The 27,349-nt window shown below is 42.4% G+C and overlaps 1 protein-coding gene across 1 annotated transcript in view; it reads right to left on the minus strand.

Moving 5' to 3' along the window:
* Window positions 1–8,832: 8,832 nt before the first annotated feature.
* Window positions 8,833–27,349, minus strand: part of cnn2 (calponin 2) — a 30,366-nt gene continuing 11,849 nt past the window's right edge. The window contains exons 2-7 of the mRNA XM_059991534.1: window positions 20,004–20,125; window positions 16,199–16,265; window positions 15,641–15,778; window positions 14,168–14,284; window positions 11,892–12,038; window positions 8,833–10,828 (exon numbers count right to left, since the gene is read on the minus strand). Of these exons, the coding sequence (XP_059847517.1) occupies window positions 10,565–10,828; window positions 11,892–12,038; window positions 14,168–14,284; window positions 15,641–15,778; window positions 16,199–16,265; window positions 20,004–20,125 (855 nt within the window). The 3' untranslated portion in view covers window positions 8,833–10,564. The remainder of the gene's footprint in view (window positions 10,829–11,891; window positions 12,039–14,167; window positions 14,285–15,640; window positions 15,779–16,198; window positions 16,266–20,003; window positions 20,126–27,349) is intronic.

Genomic DNA, 27,349 nt, shown 5'->3' on the forward strand with positions numbered 1-27,349 from the left:
CTTTTTCCTTCATTGGAAGGAGAACCAAACATATCAAAGGCCCTTTGGATGGTTATCTTCAATATCCGTTACCAATAAGTCATACCTGCATAAACCTGGGCATCCATGAGGCACTGTAGATGATTAGCAACAAAACTGGGTTCCACCACAATTTGTAACCTCAAAGTCTGGCACAGCACCCCTCTACCGATGCTATCAAATCAGGGATTGACCCAGGTTCAGTGGAGAGGGTAGAAGAGTGGCAGGCCTAGCTCAAGATTCGGGGAGTAGAGTTGGGATGGAGATGAGGAGGAACTGTTTTTCCCAGAGAATGGTGAATCTGTGGAATTCTTTGCCCAATGAAACCATAGAGGCGACCTCAGTATATATTTAAGGCAAGGTTGGATATATTTTTGCATACTAGGGGAATTAAGGACTCTGGGGGAAAGGCAGCTAGGTGGTGAAGAGTCCATGGCCAGATCAGCCATGATCTTATGTTCTTATGTATTCACAACCACGTTCATGAAACATGAAGATGATGAACCATCACAGCTTCCACCTGAAAACAGTCTTCAGCAATATCAAGAAATAGCAACCATCATTGGATGCACTTGTAGGCATAGGAGAGACAACATCCCAAATGTGGCCTTTCTCCAGTACAGTTATACCACTGGAATTTATGCATCAGTGTAGAAAATCACTCAGCTGTGTCCTGACCAATGGAAGCAAACAAATCCAAATAATAATTAAAATTCAAAGTAAATTTATTATCAAAGTACATATATGTCACCATATACCACCCTGAGGATCATTTTCTTGCAGGCATTCATAGTAGAACAGAGAAGTACAACAGAATCAATAAAAAAACACACAAAAAGACTGACAACCAATATGCAAAAGAAGCTAAACTGTGCAAAATAAACAAATAACTGTGAACATGAGTTGTAGAGTCCTTGAAAGTGAGCCTGTAGGTTGTGGAATCTGTTCATGGTTGAAGTGAGTGAAGCTATCCATGCTGGTTCAGGAATTTGATAGTTGTAGGATAATAACCTGACCCTGGTTGTGTGGGACTTAAGGCTCCTGTACTTCCTTCCTGACGGCAGCAGCGAAAAGAGAGCATGACCTGGATGGTGAAGGTCGTTGATAATGGTCTACTTTTAATGATTAGCTCAATGATAGAAGGTAGCAACTACAGTATTGCCAAGGGGCAGTTAAACTGCTCACTAATGCTCATTTTGGGCTTTGCCAGGATACCTGGCTGCAGACCCTGTGGAAAGCCTATCTGAGGATATTGCAGCAGGAGTAGCTCCAAGTAGAGGCCTTGGTTCAACCATCTTTAATTGCTTCATCAATAACTTCCCATAAGGACAGAAGTAGGGATTGTCCAATGTTTCATTCAGACCTCCACAGTAGATGCTCATGGGGGCATAGCCAAGACAGTGACAACAATGTCACATGACTCCTAATTGACAAGTGACATTCATAATGGCCAATGCCAAACAGTGACCATCAGCATCAAGGAAGGTTCTGCCCACCTGTTCCTACCACTGAATGGAACTACTGTAGCTGAATCCTTTCCTGGGTCTCACCATTCACTGGAAACTCAACACATGACAACAACAGCTGAAAGAGCAGGTCAGAGGCTGGCCATCTTATGTTAGCCAAACAGAGACAACTTACCTCCTGAAACCCTTCTGAAAGTCCAGAATGTGATGAAACACCCTTCATTTGCCTGATCAGTGTAATTGGAACGAACATCTGAGAACTTCAGCAGAATCCAGGACAAAGCAGTTCACTTCAACGGCGCTTTTTGAAACACCCTGAGCATTCACACCCTTCACTAATGATGCACCATGGTTGCACTGTGTATGACTTACAGCTCCAAAACCTTCTTCAGTCTCTGGCTTATCTGTGAGCAATGCACAATGGGAGTAGGCCATTCAGGCCTTCAAAACAATTGTGGCTGATCATCTATCTCTAAACCCATCCTCCTCGATGCCTTTTGCACATAAATATCTACTAATATTTTAAAATACATGGCATCTGGTCTTCTGTGGTCCTAAATTCCTTAAGTTTACTGTTCTTTGAATAAAAAAGTTTCTCATTTCAATCCTAAATGCTTCAGCCTGTATTTTCAAACTGACTCTTGGTTCCTGACATCCTCCCTACGTCCAGCCTGCTTTGCTGTGTTAGAACTTTATGTTTCAATTAAATCTCCTCTCATTCTCCAAAACTCTTGTGAATACTGGTTAAGTTGATCCATTTTCTCCTCAGATGACAGTACTGTCATCTGGGGAATTGGAGTGGTAAACCTTTGCTTCATTTCTATCTGACGTCCTTTTCAGACAAGAAAAATGAACCGCTCCAGGTGTAGACTCAGCGAAGCTCAATATAAATACAGTGTAACATCCTTGTTCCTGTATTCAAAACCTTTTGCAATGTATGTCAACATGCCATGTGTTTTCTTGACCATATTTTGCAACTCTTTACTGCACAATGTAAATCAACATTTCACAACCTTTCTCTCTCTTCAAATAAGTTGCTCTTAAAGTCATAGTCATAGAACACTACTGCACTGAATCAGGCCATTCTGCCCATCTAGTCTGTGCTAGAACTATTATTCTGTCTAGTCCCATTCACCTGTGCCCAGGCCATGGTCCTCCAGACTCCTCCCATCCATGTACCTATCCAAGTTTCTCTTAAATGTTGAAATCAACTCTGCCTTCACCTTTTGCACTGGCAGCTAATTCCTCACTCACCACCCACTGAGTGATGAAGTTCTCCCTCATGTTCCCCTTGAACATTTCACCTTTCACCCTTAACCCATGACCTCTAGTTGTCTCACCCAACCTCAGAGGAAAAAGCCTGCTTGCATTTACCCTTATCAATATCCCTCATAATTTTGCATATCACTATTAATTCTCCACTCAATCTTCTATGCTATAGGAAATGAAGTCATAACCTATTCAACCTTTCCCTATAACTCAAGTTTTGGCGCCTTCCTTGTAAATTTTCTGCACATTCCTTCACTCTTATTTACCTCTTTCCTATAGGTAGTTGACCGAAATTGGGCACAATACTCTAAATTAGGCCTCACCAATTTCACCATAACATCTCAACTCCTCTACTCAATACTTTGATCTATGAAGGCCAATGTGCCAAAAGCTTTGTTTATGACCCTACCTATGATGCCACCTTTAAGGAATTATGGATCTGTATTCCCAGATCCCTCTGGGGCTCCTCACTGTGTAAGACCTACCTGCTGGTCCTCCAAAATTTATCCAAATACTTATATATCCAGTCCCTTAGAACACCTTCCAGTAACTTTCCCACTACTGATGTCAGGCTCGCCTGCCGATAATTTCCTGGCTTATTCTTAGAGACCTTGTTAAACAACAGAACAGCGTTAAGCATTCTGTAATCCTGTAATCCTCCAGCACCTCACCTGTAGCTAAAGATGTTAAATATCTCTGCTAGATCCCCTGCCATTTTTGTATTAGTATCCCACAGAGTCTGAGGGAACACATTGTCAGACCCTGAGGATTTATCCACCCTAATTTATCTCAAGACAACAAACACCTCCTCCCCTGTAATCTGTATATGATGCCTGACCTCACTGCTGCATAGCCTGATATCTATAGTCTCTGGGTCCATCTCTTGAGTAAATACAGTTGGAAAAATCCATTTAAAATCTCCACCATCTCTTTCATCTCACTCATAGGTTACTACTCTGGTCTTCCAGGGGACGAATTTTGTCCCTTGCTGCCAATCCCCATTCCCCCTCCTGACAGTCACCCAGTTCACTGTCTGCTACACCTTGGGTGTAACTACCTCACTGTACGTCCTGAATATAAACCTGTCAGCCTCCTGAATAATCTGAAATTCATCCATTTCTAACTCCATCTCCTTAACATGGTCTATTAGAAGCTGCAGCTCTAGATGCACTTCTTGCACATGTAGTCATCAGGGACACAATAGAGATCTCTCTCCCTTACCACATCCCGCAAGAGGGGGATAAAAAACAAAAAAAAATTACGTATGGTCTAATGTCTCCTTGCTAAAGCCTCGATGAGCCAAAGCCTCAGCTCCCCACTCCAACACTGGCCCACTCACACATTGGCTGCTCCGCTGAAACCTAACTTTAGGCAGATGCTGGAAATCAAAGTTAAACACACAGAATGCTGGAGGAATTCAGCAGGCCAGACAGCGTCTATGGCCCAAAACATTGACTGTTTACTCTTTTCCATAGATACTGCTTGGCCTGCTGAGTTCCTCCAGTACTTTTTGTGTATTACTCTTTTTATTGGACCTTGCCAGGTGCCTAATTATATGCTATCTAATGTCTGCTTGGGAAAGTGGAGTGCAAAATGTGCCAACCGCACCCACTTGTTTCTTTTAAACTCTCTCCCTCCAGTTAATCCAGCGTCTCCTCAGAATTGTGGCAGGTAAAAGTGAGCCAAGAGCTCCCACTCACTTCTTTTAAACTCTCTCCGCCTCCGCGCAGTCTGGTATATCTTCAGCTTTTCCTACCTGTCATTAACTTTGCATTAGTCCACTTGATACTACAATCACTCATTTGTTTGCCAGTCACTCTGCCAAATTTCTGATGCAGGGATTTGACCTGAAATGTTGACAATTCCTCCCCCCCCCCACCCCAACAGAAGGCAGTTGACCTGCTGAGCTCATCTAGCAAATTGTTTGTTACTCCAAATTTCCACATCTGCAGTCTCTTACATCTCCAACATATTACAAGCTGTTCCCTCTTTATAGTTATTGCTATACATCGTGAATGAGAATCCCTGTGCTAGCCCACTAGTTGTTGACTACTGCCCTGAAAAAGACCAATTTGTTCCTAATCTGCTTCCTGTCAATCAACTCCAGCCCATAACCATTTATTATCAAAAATCCCGTGTGGTTTATTTTCACACACTAACCTTTGGAAATCCAAGCACAGCTTTTCCATTGCTTTATCTTAGCTATTCTACCAGTGGTGTTGCAAACAACAACTTTGTAATCACCATCAGTCAGACCAAGGAATTGATTGTGGACTTCAGGAAGGGAACACACACCAGTCCTCATCGAGGGATGAGCAGTGGAGAGGGTAAGCAGTTTCAAGTCCCTGGGTGTCAACATCACTGACAATTTTGCAAAGGCATGACACTGACTATATTTCATTAAGTGTTTGAGGAGACTTAGTATAGAAACATAGAAAACCTACAGCGCAATGCAGGCCCTTCAGCCCACAAAGCTGTGCCAAACATGTCCCTACCTTAGAAATTACCTAGGGTTACCAATAGCCCTCTATTTTTCTGAGCTCCATGTATTGTCCAGGAGTCTCTTAAAAGACCCTATTGTATCTGCCTCCACCACTGTCGCTGGCAGCCCATTCCATGCACTTACCACTCTGCGTAAAAAACTTACCCCTGACATCTCCTTTGTACCTACTTCCAAGCACCTTAAAACTAGCCATTTCAGCCCTGGGAAAAAGCCTCTGACTGTCTGCACGATTAATGCCTCTCATCATGTCACCAAACATTCAAATTTCTACAGATATACTGTAGAGAACATTTCAACTGGTTGCATCTCTGTCTGGTAAGGAGGGGCTTTTGCACAGGGTCAGAAAAAGCTGCAGAAGGTTATAAACCTAGCCAACTCCATCATGGTCATTAGCCTCCCCAGCACCAACAACACTAGACCAAAGACTCAACAAGACAGTATCCATCATTAAGGACCCCCATCACCTAGGACATGTTCTTTTCTTGTTGCTACCATCAAAGAAGAGGTAGAGGAGCCTGAAGACACACATTCAATGCTTCAGGAATAGCTTCTTCCCCACCACCATCAGATTTCTGAATTGTCAACGAACCTATGTACACTACCTCACTATTTTATTTTTGCACTGGCTATTTGTGTATGTATATATATATATTTCTTATTGTAAGGTTTTTATTGTTCTGTACTGCAACATACTGCTGCTGCAGAAATACGAATTTCATGACATACACCAGGATATTAAACCTGATTCTGTTACAGTACTGTGCAAAAAATGATATATATGGGGGGGTGAGGGGTGATTGATAAGTTTGTGGCCTAAAGTAGAAGGAGTCGATTTTAGAAAACCTAGCACATTTATTTTTCAGCATAGTCCCCTCCTACATTTACACACTTAGTCCAGCGGTCGTGGAGCATATGGATCCCTTCTTTGTAGAAGTTGGTGTCTTGGGCCTCCGGACGTAGTTCACAGCAGGGGTGATTGGTAAGTTTGTGGCCTAAGGTAGAAGGAGATGAGTTATACAGCTGTCATTACCTACACATGCAGGTCAACTCTGAGTGATTATGCAGAAAGTTTGAAGTTAATAACTCATCTCCTATCTACCGTAGGCCACGAATTTATCAATCACCCCCTGTATATAGAAAGAGAGGGGGGGAGAGAGAGATAACGAGTGCTAGGGTGCCTAAGACTTTTGTGCAGTACTGTATTTGTCAACATGGAGTGGACAGCTAGTTTGTAAACCACATGTAAGCAAAGGATGTTGAGAATGGCAAGGGTGGAGTCTGGTTTATTAATCATCACAGAATGTCTCTCTGGTGCTTCCCACTCCTCTCCTCTCCCCATTGGTGGGGGGTGTTCAAAGACATTTTCAGTCTCTCATTGCTACAGTCAGAAGTTCCCACCTGCTTCGAAAGGATAACAATCATACCTGTGCTCAAGAAGAGTGAGCTGCCTTAATGACTGTTGTCCACTAGTGCACACATCTACAGTGACGAAGTGGTTTCAGAGGTTGGTTATGGATTGTGTCAACTCCTATCCCAGCAAGGACCTGGACCCGCTGCGATTTGCCTATCGCCACAATAGTTCTCCGGTTGGTGCAATCTTATTGACTCTTCAAGCAGCCTTGGGTCCTCTGTTCAATACAAATGCCTATGTTAGGATGCTGTTTATTGACTATAGCTCAGCGTTTAACACCGTCATTCCTACAGTTTCGATCAAAAAGCTCCAGAACCGGGGCCTCTGAACGTCCCATTGCAACAGGATCCTCGTTCTGCAACCAGAAGACCACCCTTTGTGCAGATCAGAAATAACACCTCCACCTCGGTGTAAATCAGCACTGGCGAACCTCAGGGATGTGTGCTTAGCCCACTGCTCTACTCTCTCCACACCCATGACTGTGTGGCTAGACACGGTTCAAAAGCCGTCGATAAATTTGCTGATGATGCAGCCGTTGTTGGCAGAATTTCAGATGGTGGCAAAAGGTGGGGTACGGGAGTGAGATATACCAGTTAGTTGAGCAGTGTTGCAGCAACAACCTTGCACTCAATGTCAGTAAGACCAAACAGCTGATTGTGGACTTCAGAAAGGGTCAGACCAGGGAACACATACCAGTCCTCAGAGGGATCAGAAGTAGAAAAAGTGAGCATTTTCAAGTTCCTGGCTGTCAATATCTCTGAGGACCTTTCCTGGTTGCAACGTATCGACGCAGTTATTAAGAAGGCACAACAGAGGCTTATTTCATTTGGAGTTTGAGGTGGTTTGGTATGTAACCCAAACACTCACAGATTTCTACAGATGTACCATGGACAGCATTATAACTGACTGCACAACCATCTGGTATCGGGTGGAGGGGGTGTGCTACTGGCATAAGATCACAATAAGCTGCAGAGGATTGTGCACACACACAGGTCAGTTTTTTTTTTGTATTATTATGTATTGCATTGTACTGCTGCTACAAAGATAACAAATCTCATGACACATGCTGGTGATGTTAAACCTGCTTCTGATTCTGATTCCCAACCACGATTCCCCTCTCCCTGCCCCCTTCCCACAACAGAGTCAGGTTTATCATCACTCACATACGTCATGATCTTTTTTTCCAGCAGCCTTACAATGCATTGCACAAAATTACTACAGTACTGTTCAAAAGTCTTAGACCACCTATCCACTGTATGTATATGTACTTCAGACTTTTGCACAATACTATATATTCTCAAAAAACGCTATAGTCAATAATTTCTCTTTCATAAATCTATATTTAATCCTGTTCATGTTTTCCAAGTATACAATAATAAACTCTTGCTTTTCCCCACTGTTGAAGTTCAGCCAATTGATCTATTGTTTTTTTCTCTTCCTCCTTTTTGCTACCCTCCATCCTGAAGGATCCATTCCATAATGTGTAGAACACTAAAAGGTGAGGACCATTGCATCTACTACCTCACTTAGTACTCTGATATGAATTACAATGGCCCAGGGATTTACCAACTTTCAGTGCCATAATTTCACCAGTACTTTTTTTTTAATTGATACTAAATTCCTCCCAAGACCCTCTTCATTGGCTACTTGGCTCCCTAGCATTAGTGGGTAGCTGTTTGCGTTGCAGTACGAAACAGACCCTTCAGCCCACTAAGTCTGTACTAATCATCAACTGCCTACTCTACACAAATTCCCCCATTTTTAAAAAATTTCTCCACACTCATATTAACTCCCACAGATCCTGCTGCTCACCTACTCATTAGGGGCAATTTGCGGTACAGTTAATCAACCAGCCCACACATCTTTAGGATGTGGGAGGAAAACTTGGGTCATCCAAAAGAAACAAAGTGAGCATGCAAACACCACACTGATAGCACCAAGGTCAGGCTGAACGTGGGCCGCTGGCTCTAAGGCAGTGGGTACACGAGCTGTGAATACAGACAGATTATTTTGCCATGACTATGTTCTCCATTATAATTTCTGACTCTGAGGGACCATTAATCTTCACTAATCTGTATCACCCCCATATTGTGGAAGCTTTTACAGTCGATTGAGACCCATTAGAATTATAAAAAGTTATAAAGCGGAACATAATACAAAAGATACACACTACAAAATACAAAAACATTTAATAATTGGATTAAAAGAGAACAGCATACACTGCACAAAGAGGACTCCATTTGTGACAAATGCTCTACAGTATAGTCCAAAGGCAGAATACTCTATTGTATTAATAGCAGGTAATGCTGGAAATATGAAGGCAAAGATTTTGTAAAAATTTGGTATAATTTATGGGTTTTTTTTTATGTTGCTTATATGATGCTACGTGACTGCTCTGCTGCTGGTAGTAAGGTTTTCATTGTACAATAAACTTTACTTTGACATCCAAAATGTCAGGCAGCATCTGTAGAGTGAGACAAGTCGATGTTAACTCTGATTTGCTCTCTGTAGACTGCCTAATGAGTTGAATATTTCCAGCATTTTCCATTTGACACTTTTGGCATCTGCCGTTTCACACTATTAAATTCTTGTAGTACCAGTTTAAACTTGCATTTTTAAAGAAAATACACTATTTTTTATAGCCTTGAAGCCTTCCGGAATCAAAACTCAGATACATCATTGAGTGCTGAATAACATTAAAACTTTGATTCTGTGTAACAGCCTAAAACATATAGCTTCTCTGCACTTGTTTATTCCAACACACTCAAAAAAAAGAATCACGTAATTTGCTGTGCTAACTTGCTGGTCGGCCTTTTCCTTTTTATAATCTCCAATGATCTGGATTACCAAGATTCCAGCATTGGGGGATGCAGTATTTTTCACTCTACTTTGAAACAGAAACAAGCCAGTAGCATTTTGGGCTCCAAGCTTTTGGCATTCAGCATTTAAGCTGAAAAATGACTGGAGGGAGGTGATGGTGGATGGTGGGTGGTTTGAATGGAATGCACAAGAAGCATATCACATGTCAGAGTTCTGAGGCTCAACAGGTTCAGCATAGCCAAATTCCAGTTTATTTTGTAAAAAGCTGTTTGTCAAAGCACTAAATCAGACTTCGGGAGCAAAAGATCAGCTTGCAGTCTTGATAAAGTCTGCAAAATCTCCTGCAAGCTGTGATCCTATGTCTTGTAGGAGTCTTGGTCCCAAAGCTTTATTCTGCCACATTCTCCCAATCACTAACCCTTTGGAATGTTAGTCAGGCTTGAAAAGAATCCAGTTTGTTTTGAGAAGCAACAAATAAAATGTAAACACAGCGACCTTGGAATGTTATTGGAATTGGCAGGCTGGAAAAATTAGAAACAGGTGGCTACATTTTCCCAGCTAGCCTTCTCAGGGACAACTGGGATTTGCAAACATTAAATTCCCAATTTTTGTTAAAAGGGAAATAAGTACGTATTAATTTCAAAAAGCAAAGCCTTAAAATCAGTCTGCTCTAATCTCAAAATGAAATGTATAGGGAGTTGAGGCAATTACTGGAGAATCTAACAATCATCATTAAGTGCTTTTACCTGCCACTTCACTACTGAATCAACAATTTTCTCCCCTCCCTCACCCAATTGTCAGCTGCTTCATACTGACTCCAGTAAAAGCCTTGCCTTAAATTTCAAGAACATACTTTCAAAATGAAACATCTTCCCTTCCCAGTTACCACAAGATTGAAATGCAAGGTACACAAAGGGATTTAGAAAGTAAATTATTATCAGCTTCTGCTCACAATTGCTAAAGTAAACATAATTGGAATGTAGAGACATTCAACAGAGAAGAGGGAATGTTGCTGTGTGAGAAATGACCACATAAAACTGGAGCTGTTCCTTCAGTGTCCACACTCCAATAATACATTCAGTGGTATTGCCCAGGATAATCTGCTGGGTGCTCCGGGACGTACTCTGCATTGTAATCTGACTGACTTCCATTCTGTCCTTGCTCAGCCTTTGGACAATACTTGGGATCATAGATCTGGCGGCCGAGTCCAAAGTTGGTGCCGCTCTGGTTGGCTCCTCGGTTGCTCCCCATCTGCAGGGATGCCGTACTGTTGTCACACTGCTCAGTACCCATCTTCTTGTCATAAATGGGTCTTCGGGTGCCTGGTGCAGTCATACCAGCCTGAACAGGGGTGGCAAAAGGTTAGAATTCAAGTTGCAATCAAGCAAGTCTACAATGTTACAGCATGCAGCATTCTTGACCACAGGACAACCCATCAGAGACCAAGATATTCTTTAACAAAAGAGGAAAAATAAAAGTACAACAACAAAAATAATTGAAAAATGAAATCACTTGGGACTAGGAAAATAATTCATGGAAAACTCAGGGAAGGATAATTCAAGTGAATGGAATTCAAGTGAATGGAACAACAATTTCTTCATTTCTACAGCTGTGTATCTTTCTAATTCTCCACCTCAGTCATTAGATGGATCTCTGACTTGAATGAAGGAAGGATGTTGGAGCAGAATGGGAACACAAGTTGCTGTAAAATGGTTGACCTTCTACAGCAACTTGTGTTCCCATTCTGCTCCAACGTGGAGAAGGCCTGAAGTTCTATGGCCGCCTGCTCTTACTTTTTGTATTGGGAGAATTTACTGAATATCATATTAATAAAATAAATTCAAACTTAAAATGGTTTTAACTTTGACATTAAAGGCTACAGCACTTCAGAAAGGATGATGTACTTTTCACTAAAACATTTATGAACAGAAAGAACATTTAAGAATAAATAGAGCAGTCACTTCTTTTGCAGTTTTATAACTTCATGATGCCCAAAAGTAATTTATTTTTCTTGTGCTTTAGGAAGTCCAGCAGTCAATTTGCCTCTGAGGGCCTTTTCAACAGCAATGTGACCATGGGGATAATTGCTTTAGATGCAGATAGAGGGGCAAGGTCCAAAACACCTGGCAAGTTCGTCATTTTTTTTATTGACAGCATAGCTTTATCTTTCATTGAAAGAAGATGGGCTTCAACTTTAACATCTTATTCAAAAGATGGCGCCTTTGACAATTCTGACCCCACTCAATAACCTAGACTTTTAGCTCAATCGCTCAGGTGAACCATGAACCCCCAAGGTTGGAGAACAGACCTGCGCTCACATTCACAATGGCCTTTGGACCTTTGCTCGTCTATTATCAAAATTAACCAGTGGTGTTAATGATCAGATCAGGTAAGCAATACAAACCTGACTTGCTCCCTTGTTGGTTCCCATCTGTAAACTGATAGTAGACTGGTCCACAGCAGCAGGGATTTGAGCCCTTGGATCATAGAGATGCCGTCTGGTACCATAAGCAGCCATTCCAGTCTGGCTGGCACATTTATTGGTTCCCATCTATGTAGCAGAAAGGTGCACAGAACCATCAGCAAAATGAACTATGCAGAACAGGCAGGAACTAACAAGATACCCACAGTCCTCTTGACTTTTCCCTTCATTTTCCCCTATTCTTAAAAGTACCAACTCAGGCCGTTAAATTTTCCCCCACACACCAGAGACCCTCCAGTTCTTCGACTTGAACCCAATATCAACAAGCAGACCTTGGAGTGATTCAAATGGTTCCATTTTAATATCAGAGAATGTATACAGTATACAACCTGGAATTCTTACTCTTCGTAGACATCCAGGAAAACAGAAAAGAACCCCAAAGAATGAATGACAGAAAAACATTAAAACCCCAAGGTCTGCTCTCCCCCTTCCCATCAACCTCCCGCACCCCCCCCCACATTTCAGCAGAAAACATCAGAGCCCACCACCCACCAAGCAACAGCAAAGCCCCCAAAGAGAGACCATGATCTGCAGTCAACAAAAACTATTGTTTACCTGATAGTTCAATATGTCACAGGTTCTCTCTCTCACTAACAAGGGAGAGAGAGGTGTCACCCATTCCACAGTGAAAGGGGAGACAAATAAACAGTCAAACTATTCAAGTAAACATCAGAACCAAATACAATCCCATCATCACAGACTGTCCCATAGGAGGAGCTTCCAGCATAGGTCACGACCCAGTCTAAGATATGCTGATCTATACTGGAAGCTCCTCCTGTGGGATAGTCTGTGATGATGGGATTGCATTTGGTTCTGATGATTAGATGAATAGTTTGACTGTTATCTTTGAGGATATTATGAGCGCAGTGGATAGAGGGGAACAGATGGACATTATTTACTTGGATTTCCAGAAGGTGCCACATAAAAGATGTATCCATAAGGATACCTAAAGTTGGGAGTGATGTACCAGCATGGAAAGAGGATTGGTTAACTAATAGAAAGCAGAGAGTCGGGATACATGGGTGTTACTCTGGTTGGTAATCAGTGGTAAGCGGTGTGCTGCAGGAGTTGGTGCCAGGCCCACAAATGTTCATGATACACATTAATCCTCTGGAAGAAGGGACCAAGTGTACTGTATCTAAGTTTGCTGATGATACTAAATTGAGTGGAAAAGCAAATTGTGTAGAAGATACGGAGAGTCTGCAGAGAGATAGAGATAGGTTGAGTAAGTGGGCAAGGGTCTGGCAGATGGAGTACAATGTTGGTAAATACGAGGTCATCCACTTTGGAAGGAAAAATAAAAGAGCAGATTATTATTTCAATGGTAAAACATTGAAGCATGCTGCTATGCAGAAGGATTTGGGAGTGCTTGTTCACAAATCACAAAAGGTTGGTTTGCAGGTGCAGCAGGCTATCAAGAAGGCAAATGGAATGTTGGCCTGCGTTGCTAGAGGGATTGAATTTAAGAGCAGGGAGGTGATGCTGCAACTGTACAGGGTACTGGTGCGGACATACCTGGAGTACTGTCTGCAGTTCTGGCGTCCATACTTGAAGAAGGCTTTGGAGGCGGTGCAGAGGAGGTTCAGGGTGATTCCAAAGATGAGGGGTTAGACTATGAGGAGAGATTGAGTCGCCTGGGATTGTACTCGTTGGAACTCAGAAGAATGAGAGATTTTATTGAAACATATAGAATTATAAAAGCAATAGATAGATAGAGGCAGGAAAGTTGTTTCCACTGGTAGTTGAGACTTGAACTAAGGGACATAGCCTCAAGATTCGGGGGAGTAGGTTTAGGACAGAAGTGAGGAGGATCTGCTTTTCCCAGAGAACTGTGAATCTGTGGAATTCTCTGTCCATTGAAACAGTGGAGGCTACCTCAGTAAATATATATAAGACAAGATTGGATAGATTTTTGCATAGTAAGGGAATTAAGGGTTATGGGGAAAAGGCAGGTAGATGGAGATGAGTCCATGGCCAGATTAGCCACGATCTTAGAAAATGGCGAAGCAGGCTCGATGGGCCAGATGGCCTATTCCTGCCCCTATTTCTTATTTTCACATGTCATGAAAATGTTCCTCTCCCCTTTCATGGAAAAGAAGCTCTTTGGTTGCATGGCTGGGGTCAGCTCTTAGAACAAAGGATCCTGCAGCCTTGCAGTGATCAATAGATGCGTTCCCAGGAGACCAAAATATTAATACCTGAAGTCCGATGACACATTGTCCTGCATTTAAGACCTCTTGATCAAACGCCCTCTCCTGTTTGTCTGCATATTTGACACCAATGTCAACTCCAGCCTGCAACCCTTTGGTTTTAGCCTAGAAGAGGGAATTGATTAATGTTTAAAAATGCAAAGCACATAGAACAGCTATTTTCCCCATTTCACAATTATCTATATCGCACACTCACATGCAATACAACCCCGCTATTAAGCAATACGGCCAATTTCCTTCATCATCTACTAACCAGCGCAACTTCCATTGCTACCCACATTCTTACCCAAAATAATTAAATTTACAATCTATCCTGATTGAACATGAAATCTTAATAATCAACAGTAGCCTCTAGTTCACCAAGATATAATTTTTTTTACATCTGATTCCCCTGTGCTTCAGCAAATAGAGGCACTGACCAGTTTAGAATGACTAAAGGCACAAACTTTGGGTGGTTCAGATAGTAGAGCTGCTGCTTTAGTGATGGTCCAGGTTCAAGACCCCATGCTGTCTGTGTGGAGGAGACAATTCCACTGAAACTGTGTTTGCTCCTGTTACCTTCGATGGACATTCTGGTAGGTTAATCGACCACCATAGACTGCAGGACTGAAGCTCTACAATGGTGACCTTTCCTTATAATCTCAGGTAAAGAACAGAAGTTTAAGTGGACTGAACACTCAAGTATCAGCCAACAGCGGAGGAAAGCAAAAATAGGTTTAACAAAATGAAGCAAGATATGGAGCAGACATGCAGAATCAGAGTAGTACTTGTCACTTCTCTGCTAAAGCCTCTTGTAATCACTTCAGCTAAAATCATAGCTGGTGCTTGAGCATAGGAGAATAGTCAATACTTGATCTTGTGAACCATTTGCTACTCAGTCAGTAATTGAAAGAGAACTTGGCCTCAATTTGCACCTCATGTCAGTGCCCTACTTTGGTCAATTCTCTCATTTTGCAATAATTGGGTTCCTGTTTGAGTTAGGGAACTGGAACTAACTTCAATATCTTGCCAAATGCATTGACCTCATTTGGTACATTTGGATGGGATTTCTTGGAAGGGCATCAGGCCAAGAGACACTGGATAAATTAATCTCCCCTACCCCAGTGGAGTTGGGGATGAAAAAATAAAGGCGCTTTATAACCCGAGCCCATTTTTATTCACCTTTCATGCACATTCTGGGTTTGATGGCTAGACCATTGCTCAGAGCTGATTTCTCGCTCTCAGAGTTTGGATGGCATCAGCCAAAGGCCACTTCAGATCCGGGACCTTTCTCAAAGCTACAGCAGGCTCACTGAGGGTAGTGGAAGAGGCTTCTCCATATTAAACATAGCGATCGATGCTCATCTCCAGGTATGAGGCAAGAGAAGTAATATGGAATGCACTTACATGTTGAATGTAATATAAATGTGAGAACAGTAACTCAGGGCATCTGAACAACTGTTTTGGTTGTCTGGTACTTACCATACTTGCTAGGGCCAGTAGTGCTGTTTGTACCTGGGTCAAATTCCCACTCTCAAACAGGTCATTTGCTTCAAAAGTGTCATGTGGTTTGATGCCAAAATTCTGCATTGCTTTGATAAAATTCGACAAATTTTCCAGCTGTTTGAGGCAAAAACCATTATTTTACATTATTTCAGTTTTGACTTATTAATTATCTTGAGTTCTTTTAGTTATATTTATTGACAGGGCTTACAATCACCTCATTAGACTATAGGATGAGGTCTCTCCCCAGAATTATAATTACAACTACAATTTCCTTAATTAAATGTTTAAGATACTAGAGAATTCCAGAAAATACACTGAAGAGCATGCTAATCTTCTTTTCTGATTTTTAAACATTTTTTTATAGCTTTGTTAACAGAAGAAGGCAATGACAAACTACTTCTGTAGAAAAATTTATCAAGAGCAATCATGGTCACAAAACCCATGATCGTCCATGTCATACGACATGGCACATAATGATGATGTCATTTGACACAGCACATCATGATGATGATGATGATAAATAAATAACAGTACCTGATGCCAGTTTAAAGCAGACCTGTTGATTTTCTTCACAGAGTTGGGTTTGATTTTGTTCATGAGCCTGTTAAATAGAATAAACTTGTTTTAGTGTAACTGAGTGCCTGATGGCTGGTGCAAGCTTAGTGACCCAAAAAGCCAATTTCTATCCTGTACAAATCTACAAAATAAAGCAAGTGAGTTCAGCAGGGAAGGATGTCTACAATTTATGCACACTGACCTCTGTATTCATTTGGCAACCTGGAATAAACCACCATCAGAGCCACTAGTTACCAGTGAGTGGCTAAAACACATGTCATTTTAGTGCGGGGTATTCCTTGGTTATATAGGAACAGACCTAGCTGGAAAATTACAGGTCAAATCTCATAGGTCAATGTTTCCAACTGAGTCCTTTTATCTGGACTGGAAAAGAAGGGGGCAGTAGCCTGGTTAAGATGGGGGGGGGGAGATGTACAAGCTGGTAGATGATAGGTGAGGCCAAATGAAAGGAAAGATGGGTGGGTGGGAGCCACAACCTATACATATGTAACTTAATTCAATAATACCAAAATGCCAACCGTTTCACGGCAACTCTAACAAATATACAGTACAGCTGGATATTTCAAAAAAAGTCAAAAAAACCCCCACCAGTACGAACACCCACTCCCAAGATCAGTGTAGAAAGGTTTGTGCATGTAGCTCACAGGTTGCCTATTTCCACTCAGGTCAAAACTACATCTAAAAATACTTCTGAGTGAAAAGTTTCAGAATGAATACATGTAGCTGCTTAGTACTTAGCAGTGGGCATCAAATAGCATGATGCCATTGCATCTTTAAGCTTGGAAATTTCTGTATTGAATGTCACTTACAACTATTATTGATCCCCTGACAGACAGGCTTCACTGATGTGAAGTTCAATGTTCAAGTCACTCACTGATCATCTCAGTTATTGGTCTCTGGTCTAATTAAGGCAGGAAATGGGGGAGCGATGAAAAATGCCTGTAAGTTCCAAATTTTTCTCGCCATTTCTCCCCGATTGGAAGTTCCAGATCATCCTCACACTCAAATTAAGATTAGATTTATATGTCAGATGTACGTAGACATACTGTGAAGCGCAATGTCCAACACAGTCCGAGGACTGGCTGGTGCAGCGCGCAGTGTTGCCTCTCTTCCAGCACTAGCAGAGCATGCCCAGAACTCACTGATCCTGACCGTACATCTTTGGAATGTGGGAAGGATCCAGAGACCTGGAGGAAAACCCACACGGTCATGGGGGGGGCAGGGGGTGGGGAACGTACAGTCTCCTGACAGGCAGCGGCGGGAATTGAACCCTGATTGGTGATCGCTGAAGCTGTAGTGTTGCTCTGAGTGTGGCCGCCTCAGTTGAGAACCTGTCAGATTCCGCTGAAGATCGTGCCGGCTTCATACAGAGAATTGTCAGCTGAACAGTCTACCTCAGAGCAGCAGGTAGTGCAGGAGGGAACAGAAAGGATCTGCCATTCCCTCACGCAGTGCCTTCTTTAAATAAACTACCATTCCTTAGTGAGAGATTGAGGATGTCTCGTTGGGTTTATATTTGTAGCCAGGGACTTTAGAAATCAGGTGCCAACCACTTCCTCCCCTAACTTAGCTGAGAATATCGGGCTAATTGGTCTGCAATAGAGGGATGATCATCAGCAAAAAATTATCCATACTCGACCCAACAAATGCCTGAAAACACACTCCAGCCAAGTAATAATTTTGAAATGCAAACACAGACAGAAGGGTTGGCCTGCAGTACTTTGTGCTTCAACTCCCTAAATTCCACTCACAACAGCTTACACTTTAAACTGGAACAAGAAGTCCCTGTTGCAGTGCGTTACTACAATCTTAGATAACCCCCCCGTGGAGCTCTTTAGACCACTGAAAAAGGTCTTTGCCCACAATTAGGTTTCTCCTCTAACCTTGTTGATCTAATAAAAACTCTGTTTGAAATCATGATTTTCAATAAAACAAATTAAATCTAGTTAAAGTTCACACTACAGGTCAAAGTGCAAGTTCAGTATTGCTGCATGCTGGTCTCACAGTATTCCAGCTAATTACGATCGCTCTTTACACAAGGCTTGCCAGCACATTGCTGGAGGCTAGCCACACAAACCTGATAGCAATAGCTACGTTATGCTGCTGTTTACTGTTTACAACTTAGCGTTCAACACCGTTATACCCTCAGTACTAATCAACAAGCTCAAAACCTGGGCCTCTGTACCTCCCTCTGCAAATGGATTCTTGGCTTCCTCGTTGTGAGACCACAGTCAGTGTGAATCGGAAATAACATCTCCTTCTTGCTGACAATCAACGTCAGTGCACCTCAGGGATGTGTGCTCAGACCACTGTTCTACTCTCTCTATACCCACGACTGTGTGGTTAGGCACAGCTCAAACACTATCTACAGGTTTGCCAATGACACAACTGTTGTTGGCAGAATGTTAGATGCTGACAAGGAAGCGTACAGGAGTGAGATAGATCAGCTGATTCAGGAGTCGCAACAACAGTCTTGCTCTCGATATCAGCATGGCCAAGGAACTGATTGTGGACTTCAGGAAGGGGAAGTTAAGGGAACGCACACCAGTCCTCATCGAGGGATCAGCAGGGGAAAGGGGGAGTAGTTTCAAGCTCCTGGGAGCCAATATATTGATACAACTACGAAGAAGGCACTACAGTGGCTATATTTCATCAGGTATTTGGGGAAACTAGGTACATTACCAAAAATTCTTGAAAATTTCTACAGAAGTACCAGGGAGAAAATTCTCACTGGGTCCATCACCGTCTGGTGTGGAGGGGCCCTGCACAGGATCAGAAAAAACTGCAGAATGTTGCAAACTCAGCAAACTCCATCATGGCACTAGCCTCCTCAGCACTGACAAGGCTGATCTGTCGTTAAGGACGCCCATCACATGCCTCCTTTTCATTATTACATCAAGGGGACGGTACAAAAGCCTGAAAGCACACATTCAATGTCTTACGAACAGTTTTGTCCCCTGCGCCATTGGATTTCTGAATGGCCAATGAACCCCTGTATGCTACCTCGCTATCTTTTTCTCTTTTTCGCACTACTTGTTTCACTTAACTTCGTAACAAATTACAATAGGAAATAAATGCATTTCTTGTTGTGATTTATATATATATATATATATATATATAAAATTATGTATTGCAATGTACTGCTGCCACAAAACAACAGATTCCACACCATCTGCCAGTGATTTTAAACCTTATTCTGATTCTGAAAGGAGAAACAGACTATGGTACAGAGATTAGAGAAAGCTCAAATGGCTGAATGGCCTGCTCCTACATTTCTGTCAGGAATAATGAGCTAATGATTCTGGGTGTTCGAAATGGAGAGTATCTCTTCATCCCATATTTGACATATAAATGCTTCCTTTCACTCGTAATTCCATGTTTTTGTACTGCCATCCAATACTAATACAAAGCCAACTAAATTACAATGGCACGTACAGGTAGGAACCCGGATTCAAACAGGGGAAAACATCAGTGGTTTTGGATAGAGCAGTGGCAAGACAGAGGACAATGTCAGGAAAAACTTGACGGAAATCTATGATTCTAAGTAACCTCAGGGCCCAATTACAAACTTGCTATGACTCTCAGCCCCCATGTTTCAGAACACCACAATTACAACTGCTACCCAATGGACATGGAGATAACAGTACCCTGAAGAACTGTATTCTTCAGAAACAGCAAAGCAGAGCCAACATTAGTGGTTTTGTAATTTACTGTCTTGCCAAATTGCCATTGTTGACACACAACAGGTGGGAACAGTACTCACTCGCAGAGGATGACTCCGTCCTTCAGGCCCTTTTGAAAGTTCTCCCCAATCTGCTTCCCAGTGATCTCCTCGATCCAGATTCGCAGTTCCTCCTCCTTCTGAATGTCATATTTCTGGGCAATCTGCAGGGAAACAGCTTTGGATCAGGGGATTGCTGGCTGAACGGCAGTGTGCCGCTTGAGCGGATGGTGAGAAGGCGGCACTGAGGAAGGGTGCGAAGGGGAATGTGCCTTCCACGAATTGAGTTTGCATGGCTAGAGATTCATTTTGAGCAAAAGGAATTCTCCCCTCTGCTTCTGAGAGAAACATTTATTAAAGCAAACGCAAACCCTGAATCAATAACTAAATCAAAGGTTCAGTGAGTATTTCTATTTCACGGTGACATCTGGTGTGAGCCATTTTCTGATCCATCAGCACAGTAAATACTATCAAACAACAGTCCCGCTTCACCAGATTCAGTCACTACATGGATCTGAATAGGTTCTGAGGTAAACGTTGTATCCAATAAGCTGTTATTCTGGGCATACATACTAAGCATTGCCTCTAATTTTGCTCCTCCCCAACTGGCCCTGAAGGCAGAACAAAGTACTCACTGTAGAAACAGGAGTCATTTCACCAGATAACTTTCAGCTTCTTTTACATTTCTGAAAGGAGTACAGAGTTTTCAGATTGCTTCAAATTCAGGTCCAGCGGAGATTCTTCACTGCGTCCACACAAAGTAAACGGGTCTGCAAACCTTTGTGTTATTCCAAGGTATCAATGCCTGAAGTCATTTTCCAGATTACACACTTTGAGAGCTTCCTTTTCTGGGAAAATTATTTCTATCCAGCATATTAACCGCTATGCTGCTGTGTTTTTTAAAAAAAAATTCTTTGTGGAAGTGGTCAAAAGAAATGTGGAACTTGGAAGGCACACTGATTTCATTCACTAACCACATGGTCCTAACTTTGCACATTCCTATTCTTAGTCAATTGCAAGCAAAATTAGCTTATTTCCTTATAAGCAGAAAGACTGATTTTTCACCCATCAAGTTCATGCCAAATCTAGGAGCAATTCATATTCCCAGTAACAATAGACAATAGACAATAGGTGCAGAAGTAGACCATTCGGCCCCTCGAGTCTGCACCGCCATTCTGAGATCATGGCTGATCATTCACTATCAATACCCAGTCCCTGCCTTGTCCCCATATCCCTTGATTCCCCTATCCATCAGATATCTATCTAGCTCCTTCTTGAAAGCATCCAGAGAATTGGCTTCCACCGTCTTCCGAGGCAGTGCATTCCACACCTCCACAACTCTCTGGGAGAAGAAGTTTTTCCTCAACTCTGTTTTAAATAACAGACCTCTTATTCTCAATCCATGCCCTCTGGTACTGGACTCTCCCAACATCTGGAACATATTTCCTGCCTCAATCCTATCAAATCCTTTAATTATATTAAACGTTTCAATCAGATCCCCATTCAATCTCCTCAATTCCAGCGTGTACAAGCCCAATCTCTCCAATCTCTCTGCGTAAGACAGCCCTGCCATCCCAGGAATCAACCTAGTGAATCTACGCTGCACTTCCTCAATTGCCAGAATGTCCTTCCTTAAACCTGGAGACCAAAACTGTACACAATATTCCAGGTGTGGTCTCACCAGGGCCCTGTACAAATGCAAAAGGACATCCTTGCTCTTGTACTCAATTCCCCTTGTAACAAAGGCCAACATTCCATTTGCCCTTTTCACTGCCTGTTGCACTTGCTCATTCACCTTCATTGACTGGTGAACTAGGACTCCTAGGTCTCTTTGCATTTCTCCCTTACCTAACTCTACACCGTTCAGACAATACTCTGCCCTCTTGTTCCTGCTTCCAAAGTGGATAACTTCACATTCTTCCCTCACTCCCCATTAAATTCCCCAAATTCTGCCACTTAACTTCATGCTGTAGTGGTCAATTAACCTACTGACCCATCTGTCTTTGTGCCAAGCAAGTGAAATGGAACTCCCAAGTGAAGAAGCACCTAGTCACGGGGAAACTATGCCAACGTTAACACCGCTGTAACTTTCTGCCCTGGTGGATGACAGAAGCTGGATGGGAAACATTTAAAGTGGAGGTAGATAAATATTTGATTGATTAATTATGGGGTTGGAAAAACCTTACAGAAGAGGAGTTGAGGCCAGTACAGATCAGTCATGATCGAAGTATGTGGTAGGTAGGCTTGAAAGGCCTGTGGTCTTCTCCTGTTCCTTTTCTCTTATGATCTTGTGTGCTCCGAATTATCAGTTTAAATTCTAGACTTGTCTTTCAGCTCGGGGCAAGAAGAAACACAAAGATAAGCTGACACATTCACAAACTACCAATACTGGAATTCGCTGGAATTCAGAAGGATAAGGAGGGAATCTCATTGAAACCTTTCGAATGTTGAAAGGCCGAGACAGAGTAGATATGAAAAGGATGATTCCCAAGGTGGGAGAGTCTGGGACAACAGAGCACAGCCTCAGGATAGAAGGGCGTCTATTTAAAACAGGGATGTGGAGATATTTCTTTACCCTGAGGGTGGTGAATTTGTGGAATTTGTTACCACAGGCAGCTGTGGAGGCCAGGTCGTTGGGTGTAGAGGTTCTTGATTGGACAAGGCATCAAAGGTTACGGAGAGAAGGCCGGGAACTGGGGTTGAGGAAGAGGAGGGAAAAAAGGATCAGCCATGATTGAATGGCGGAGCAGACTCGATGGGCCAGATGGCCTAATTCTGCTCCTACGTCTTCTGGTCTAATACAGGTGCTCCCATGTTATGGGAAAGTTGCATTCTTAGAAGACGCTTGCTGGTGCAACTTTCCATAAAGCAAGGCCAAGGTTACCTCTGAGTGCTTATCTACAAGTTGAAGAAAGAATTGTATTTCTTTATTTCTATTACCATCTAAATTCAGTGACAGCAAGTTTTATTTTGTGTCTCAGGTTTGTAAATTGTGCATGAGCATATTTCTGTTACCTGAAGAGCCATAACGTGTGGCCCAACTTTACAGTTATAAAGTGCAGTGCAACTCTGATAACCCGGCACGTCAGGATTTTGGTGCTGACACGCAAGCAGACTTTCCAAACGATCAGATCTTAGTTTATTAATGCTCCACCAGACCTCACAATTTCAAAGAGATCTCAGAGTGACAACGTGGGAACAGAAGCCTCAGTGAGTGGGCAATGTGAGCAGTACATATCACCTGGCAAGCCAGGTGACTGGAGAGCAAATAGCTTTACTGAATGATATGAAATACAACTAAACAACTTCTGCTCTATTTTCCACAGTTCAATGACGTGATACACTGCCCGCTGTGGAACTGGGTCACACAGACCAGGAGGATTCCAGATCTATCCTGATTTGATGATATGCTGGCCACCACTAGTGGATCATTACAGCCGACCTGCCCCACACTGAGACGCTATTGCTTCTGACATACAGAGAAAATCAGGGCTCCATTCTCTAGTAACAGGGTGGGGGAAAACTGCTCACAGAAAGAAAGAGAAAATGCTACTAATCTTTATCCCTCATTTTAGTTGTTAAGTTTTGGGCAAAATGCCACTGATCTGATAGTTTTTTTTAACTCCATAAAATAGAGAATGCTAGATTATTGAGTAGAATTGTGTAAAGTGTAAACAGTTAAATTGATCTAAAACTGATTGTTTAAGAAAATTTACTTGAAAATTGAAACATCATACTCATTTGGTACAAAAAAACTGATAAATTCTTCTTGTGGAACAACTTTTTTATATTACACAGAATGTTGGAGGGAGTCTTGTGGAATTTGGCAGAATTCAAGATTAGATTCAGCAAGAGTGCCTCCTTTAAGGTCTGTCAGCCTAGTAACACCCTGGGCTCAGCTCACAGCCAGGCGTGGCTTTTTGGTAGAGGCACTACAGAACACCGCAGATTCCTTTTAATTCATTCATTGGTGACTTGTGCTACTGTTAAACTTAATTGTCAACATATGACAGGATATAAATGTCACTTATTATTTACTTTCTGGCTGTCTTTTTCCCAGACCCTTTTGTGTTTCCCACCACAGCTCCACTTAACGTTATCAGTTAACACTGACAATGGGCGTTCTCTTGTCAGTCATTAACCTTCATTAAGAGACTGGTGTTGAAAATAACATGGATTGTTTTCAGCTTGAATGTGAATTTTATGGGAGGTTCTTAGTGTTATCCAAGTGCCCTTGTTATACTAAATGAATTCTCATCTGATGTCTTTTACCTCCACTGTCTGGATGAACAGGCATATAGTTCATACAACAATCAGCTAATTTCATTCACCATTGGGAGCTCTGAGTGCTTTAACTAGATAAAGTCAGGCAGCATCTATGGAGGAGAATAAACAGTTGATGATTCAGGCTGAGATCCTTCAACAGGACTAGAGAGGAAGGGGACAGAAACCAGAATAGGTGGGGGGGGGGGAAGGAGTACAAGTGGCAGGTGCTAGCTGAAACCAGGTGAGGGGGGAAATAGGTGGCAGAGGTAAAGAGCTGAAGAAGGACTATAATAAGCAGAGTTGTCACTCCGGTCGAGTATAATGGGTTGTCTTTTGGTGGGTCCTCAGAGGGCTGCAGAAGTCAATCTGGGATCCACGTATTCATTCCTTCAATGGAGAATGCCTGTGTGTGACTTTGTTTAACAAGGGGAGACCAATACACAGTCCTTGACAGGTCAGGGTCAGAGTCCAGTGGTACGGAGTGTAAGATGACTGAGGACCCTTCACTGCTGCAGCTTTCCTTCTGCCTTCAGCTACTGTGGTAGGTCATCATCTCCCACCAGCTCCACCACTCGGTTGGGTTGCTCTTTGTCTGGAACCTCCCCACTAATCTTTCTGACCAAGGGTGACCCTACCAGAGACTAAGCGCTTGATGGCTAAACTCCAAACGTCACTCTTAGGGTCTCAGGAACACCCAAGCCTCTCCAGGGACCTGAAGCTCCTGTTGGTTAGTGCAGTTACCAATTATACCAAGTCATGGTCCTGGGAAAAGAAAATAGTAGAGGGCAGTGGACCATGAAAGAAAGGAAAGGAGGAAGGGAACCAGAGGGAGATGATGGGCAGCTGAGGAGAAAATGGGGCGACAGGGGAACCATAATAGAAAATGGAAAAAGAGAAGGAGGAATAACTAATGGATGTTTGAGAAGTCGTTGCACGTGCCATCATGTTGTGGAGTCAACTCAGGTGGAATGTGAGATGTTGCTCTTGTAACTCACAGCAGCTCATGGACAGGCATGTCAGAAAAGGAATGGGAGAAACCAGCACACACAGTTAGTGCAGTTACCAATTATACAATCATTAAGTTAATTTTTTTCCCCACACCTGGGACAGGCTTCACACCAGCAGGAATACCTTGGGAGATTTACCTGAATTTAAGGTTGCAACTGCATAGCAGTATAATTTGCTGCAGTGCTTCCTACAAAACTAGAAAGATGTGTGGAGATGACCTTCTATCGGATACGGAATGGAGGGATAAAGACCAAATATGTGCAGATAAATTACTTGAAATTGGTGCTATGCTCAGCACAAACATTGTCAGCTGAAGGGCCTGTTACTGTGTTCTCTGACAGCTCTTGGCCCTGGATGCAACAGATGTTAGTGCTGACACAGATATCAGTCATGGAATTCTTTTGCATGTCCATGCCACTTCCCAAATCCACCGAGGATATCCGCAAGGACAAAAACAAGCACATGGAAACACCATTACCTGCAGACTACACCCAAAGTCACAGAACACCTTCCTCTATGATACTGTAGGAATCTCCTCACTGTTTGAGCTGCATGGTTCAATATGATTATTCAGTATCACCTTTGTAGAATGAAGAAACAGCTAACAAGTTTGACTGACTAATGATGCCCATTTCCCAAAGGTAGATTTAAGGGGCTGCCCCTCTTTAGAGTGAGAAGATATGTGGTATTGATTGGATAAAAATAAATCGCTTGTTCCATATTGACTCTTTCTATACCACAAGGTCACTGGAAGTCAAGGTCTGAGGAGCCACATGAAAACGGGTGCTTGTGTTAGATTCTGAGGGGCCTGGGACTCATGCCTCCAGCACGAACACAAGTTCTTAGAGGGGAAATTTTTAAGTAATTGAATGGATATTAGCTAATGCTGAATGCTGCATTCTGGAGAGATTTAGACAAAGCTAAACTTGGCAGCTGTTGAAAGCTTGTTCTGCAAAACAAAGCAGAAGAAATTGAAAACAGTGAAGGAAATCATCCAAATGCAAGTGAAATGAACGATTAGCCCAGCCTTAACCAAATCCCTTATAGATACTGTGGATCTTACACTTGCATGGGAAAGAATATGCACCTATTACACGTGGATGGAGATTATTAAAAGCTGTAGTGTTTTTTCAGACAGGCAAGATATCAATCTCACCAAGAGATGGGCAAAAGTTTGAAATTCTCTGGCCTACACATTGTGCTGCCCCAATGCTTCATGTAAATTCAACATTTGAATTTTATATGAACCACCCTTCAGTTTAAGTGCAACCTGTTTTTTATCAGTCAAGAAGAGATAGTTTATTTCATATGCAAATTTCCCTCATGTAAAGTGAAATACCCGGAGGAAGATTCTATATTTTAAAAATCAAATGTAGGATGCTGCTGACTCTTGTAAATCAAGATGATAGAATACGGGAAATCTACAGCACAATACCGGCCCTTCGGCCCACAATGCTCTGCTGAACATGAACATTTACCTTAGAAATTACCTCCTAGGGTTACCCGTAGCCCGCTATTTTTCTAAGCTCCATGTACCTATCCAGGAGTCTCTTAAAAGACCCTATCGTATCCACCTCCACCACCATCACCAGCAGCCCATTCCACGCATTCACCACTCTCTGAGTAAAAAACTTACTCCTGACATCTCCTCTGTACCTACTTCCAAGCACCTTAAAACTGTGCCCTCTCATGTTAGCTATTTCTGCCCTGGGAAAAAGCCTCTGACTATCCACACGATCAATGCCCGTCATCATCTTATACACCTCTATCAGATCACTACTCGTCCTCTGTCGCTCCAAGGAGAAAAGGCTGAGTTCACTCAAACTATTCTCACAAGGAATGCTCCCCAATCCAGGTAACATCCTTGTAAATCTGCTCTGCACCCTTTCTTTAGTTTCCATATCCTTCCTGTAGTGAGGGGACCAGAACTGAGCACAGTACTCCAAGTGGGGTCTGACCAGAGTCCTAAATAGCTGTATCATGCTGAAGAGTAAAGAGAAGCTTGGGTTAAGAGCCTGTTGATTTCAAAAGATAAAGAAAAAAGGGTCAAGGAATTGCAGATAAGAAAGAACGAATTGACAAACTTCAACTTCAGAAGAGTGAGGTGGGTGGGT

The sequence above is a fragment of the Hypanus sabinus genome, chromosome 16 (genome assembly GCF_030144855.1).
Source record: "Hypanus sabinus isolate sHypSab1 chromosome 16, sHypSab1.hap1, whole genome shotgun sequence".
Lineage (NCBI taxonomy): Eukaryota > Metazoa > Chordata > Chondrichthyes > Myliobatiformes > Dasyatidae > Hypanus > Hypanus sabinus.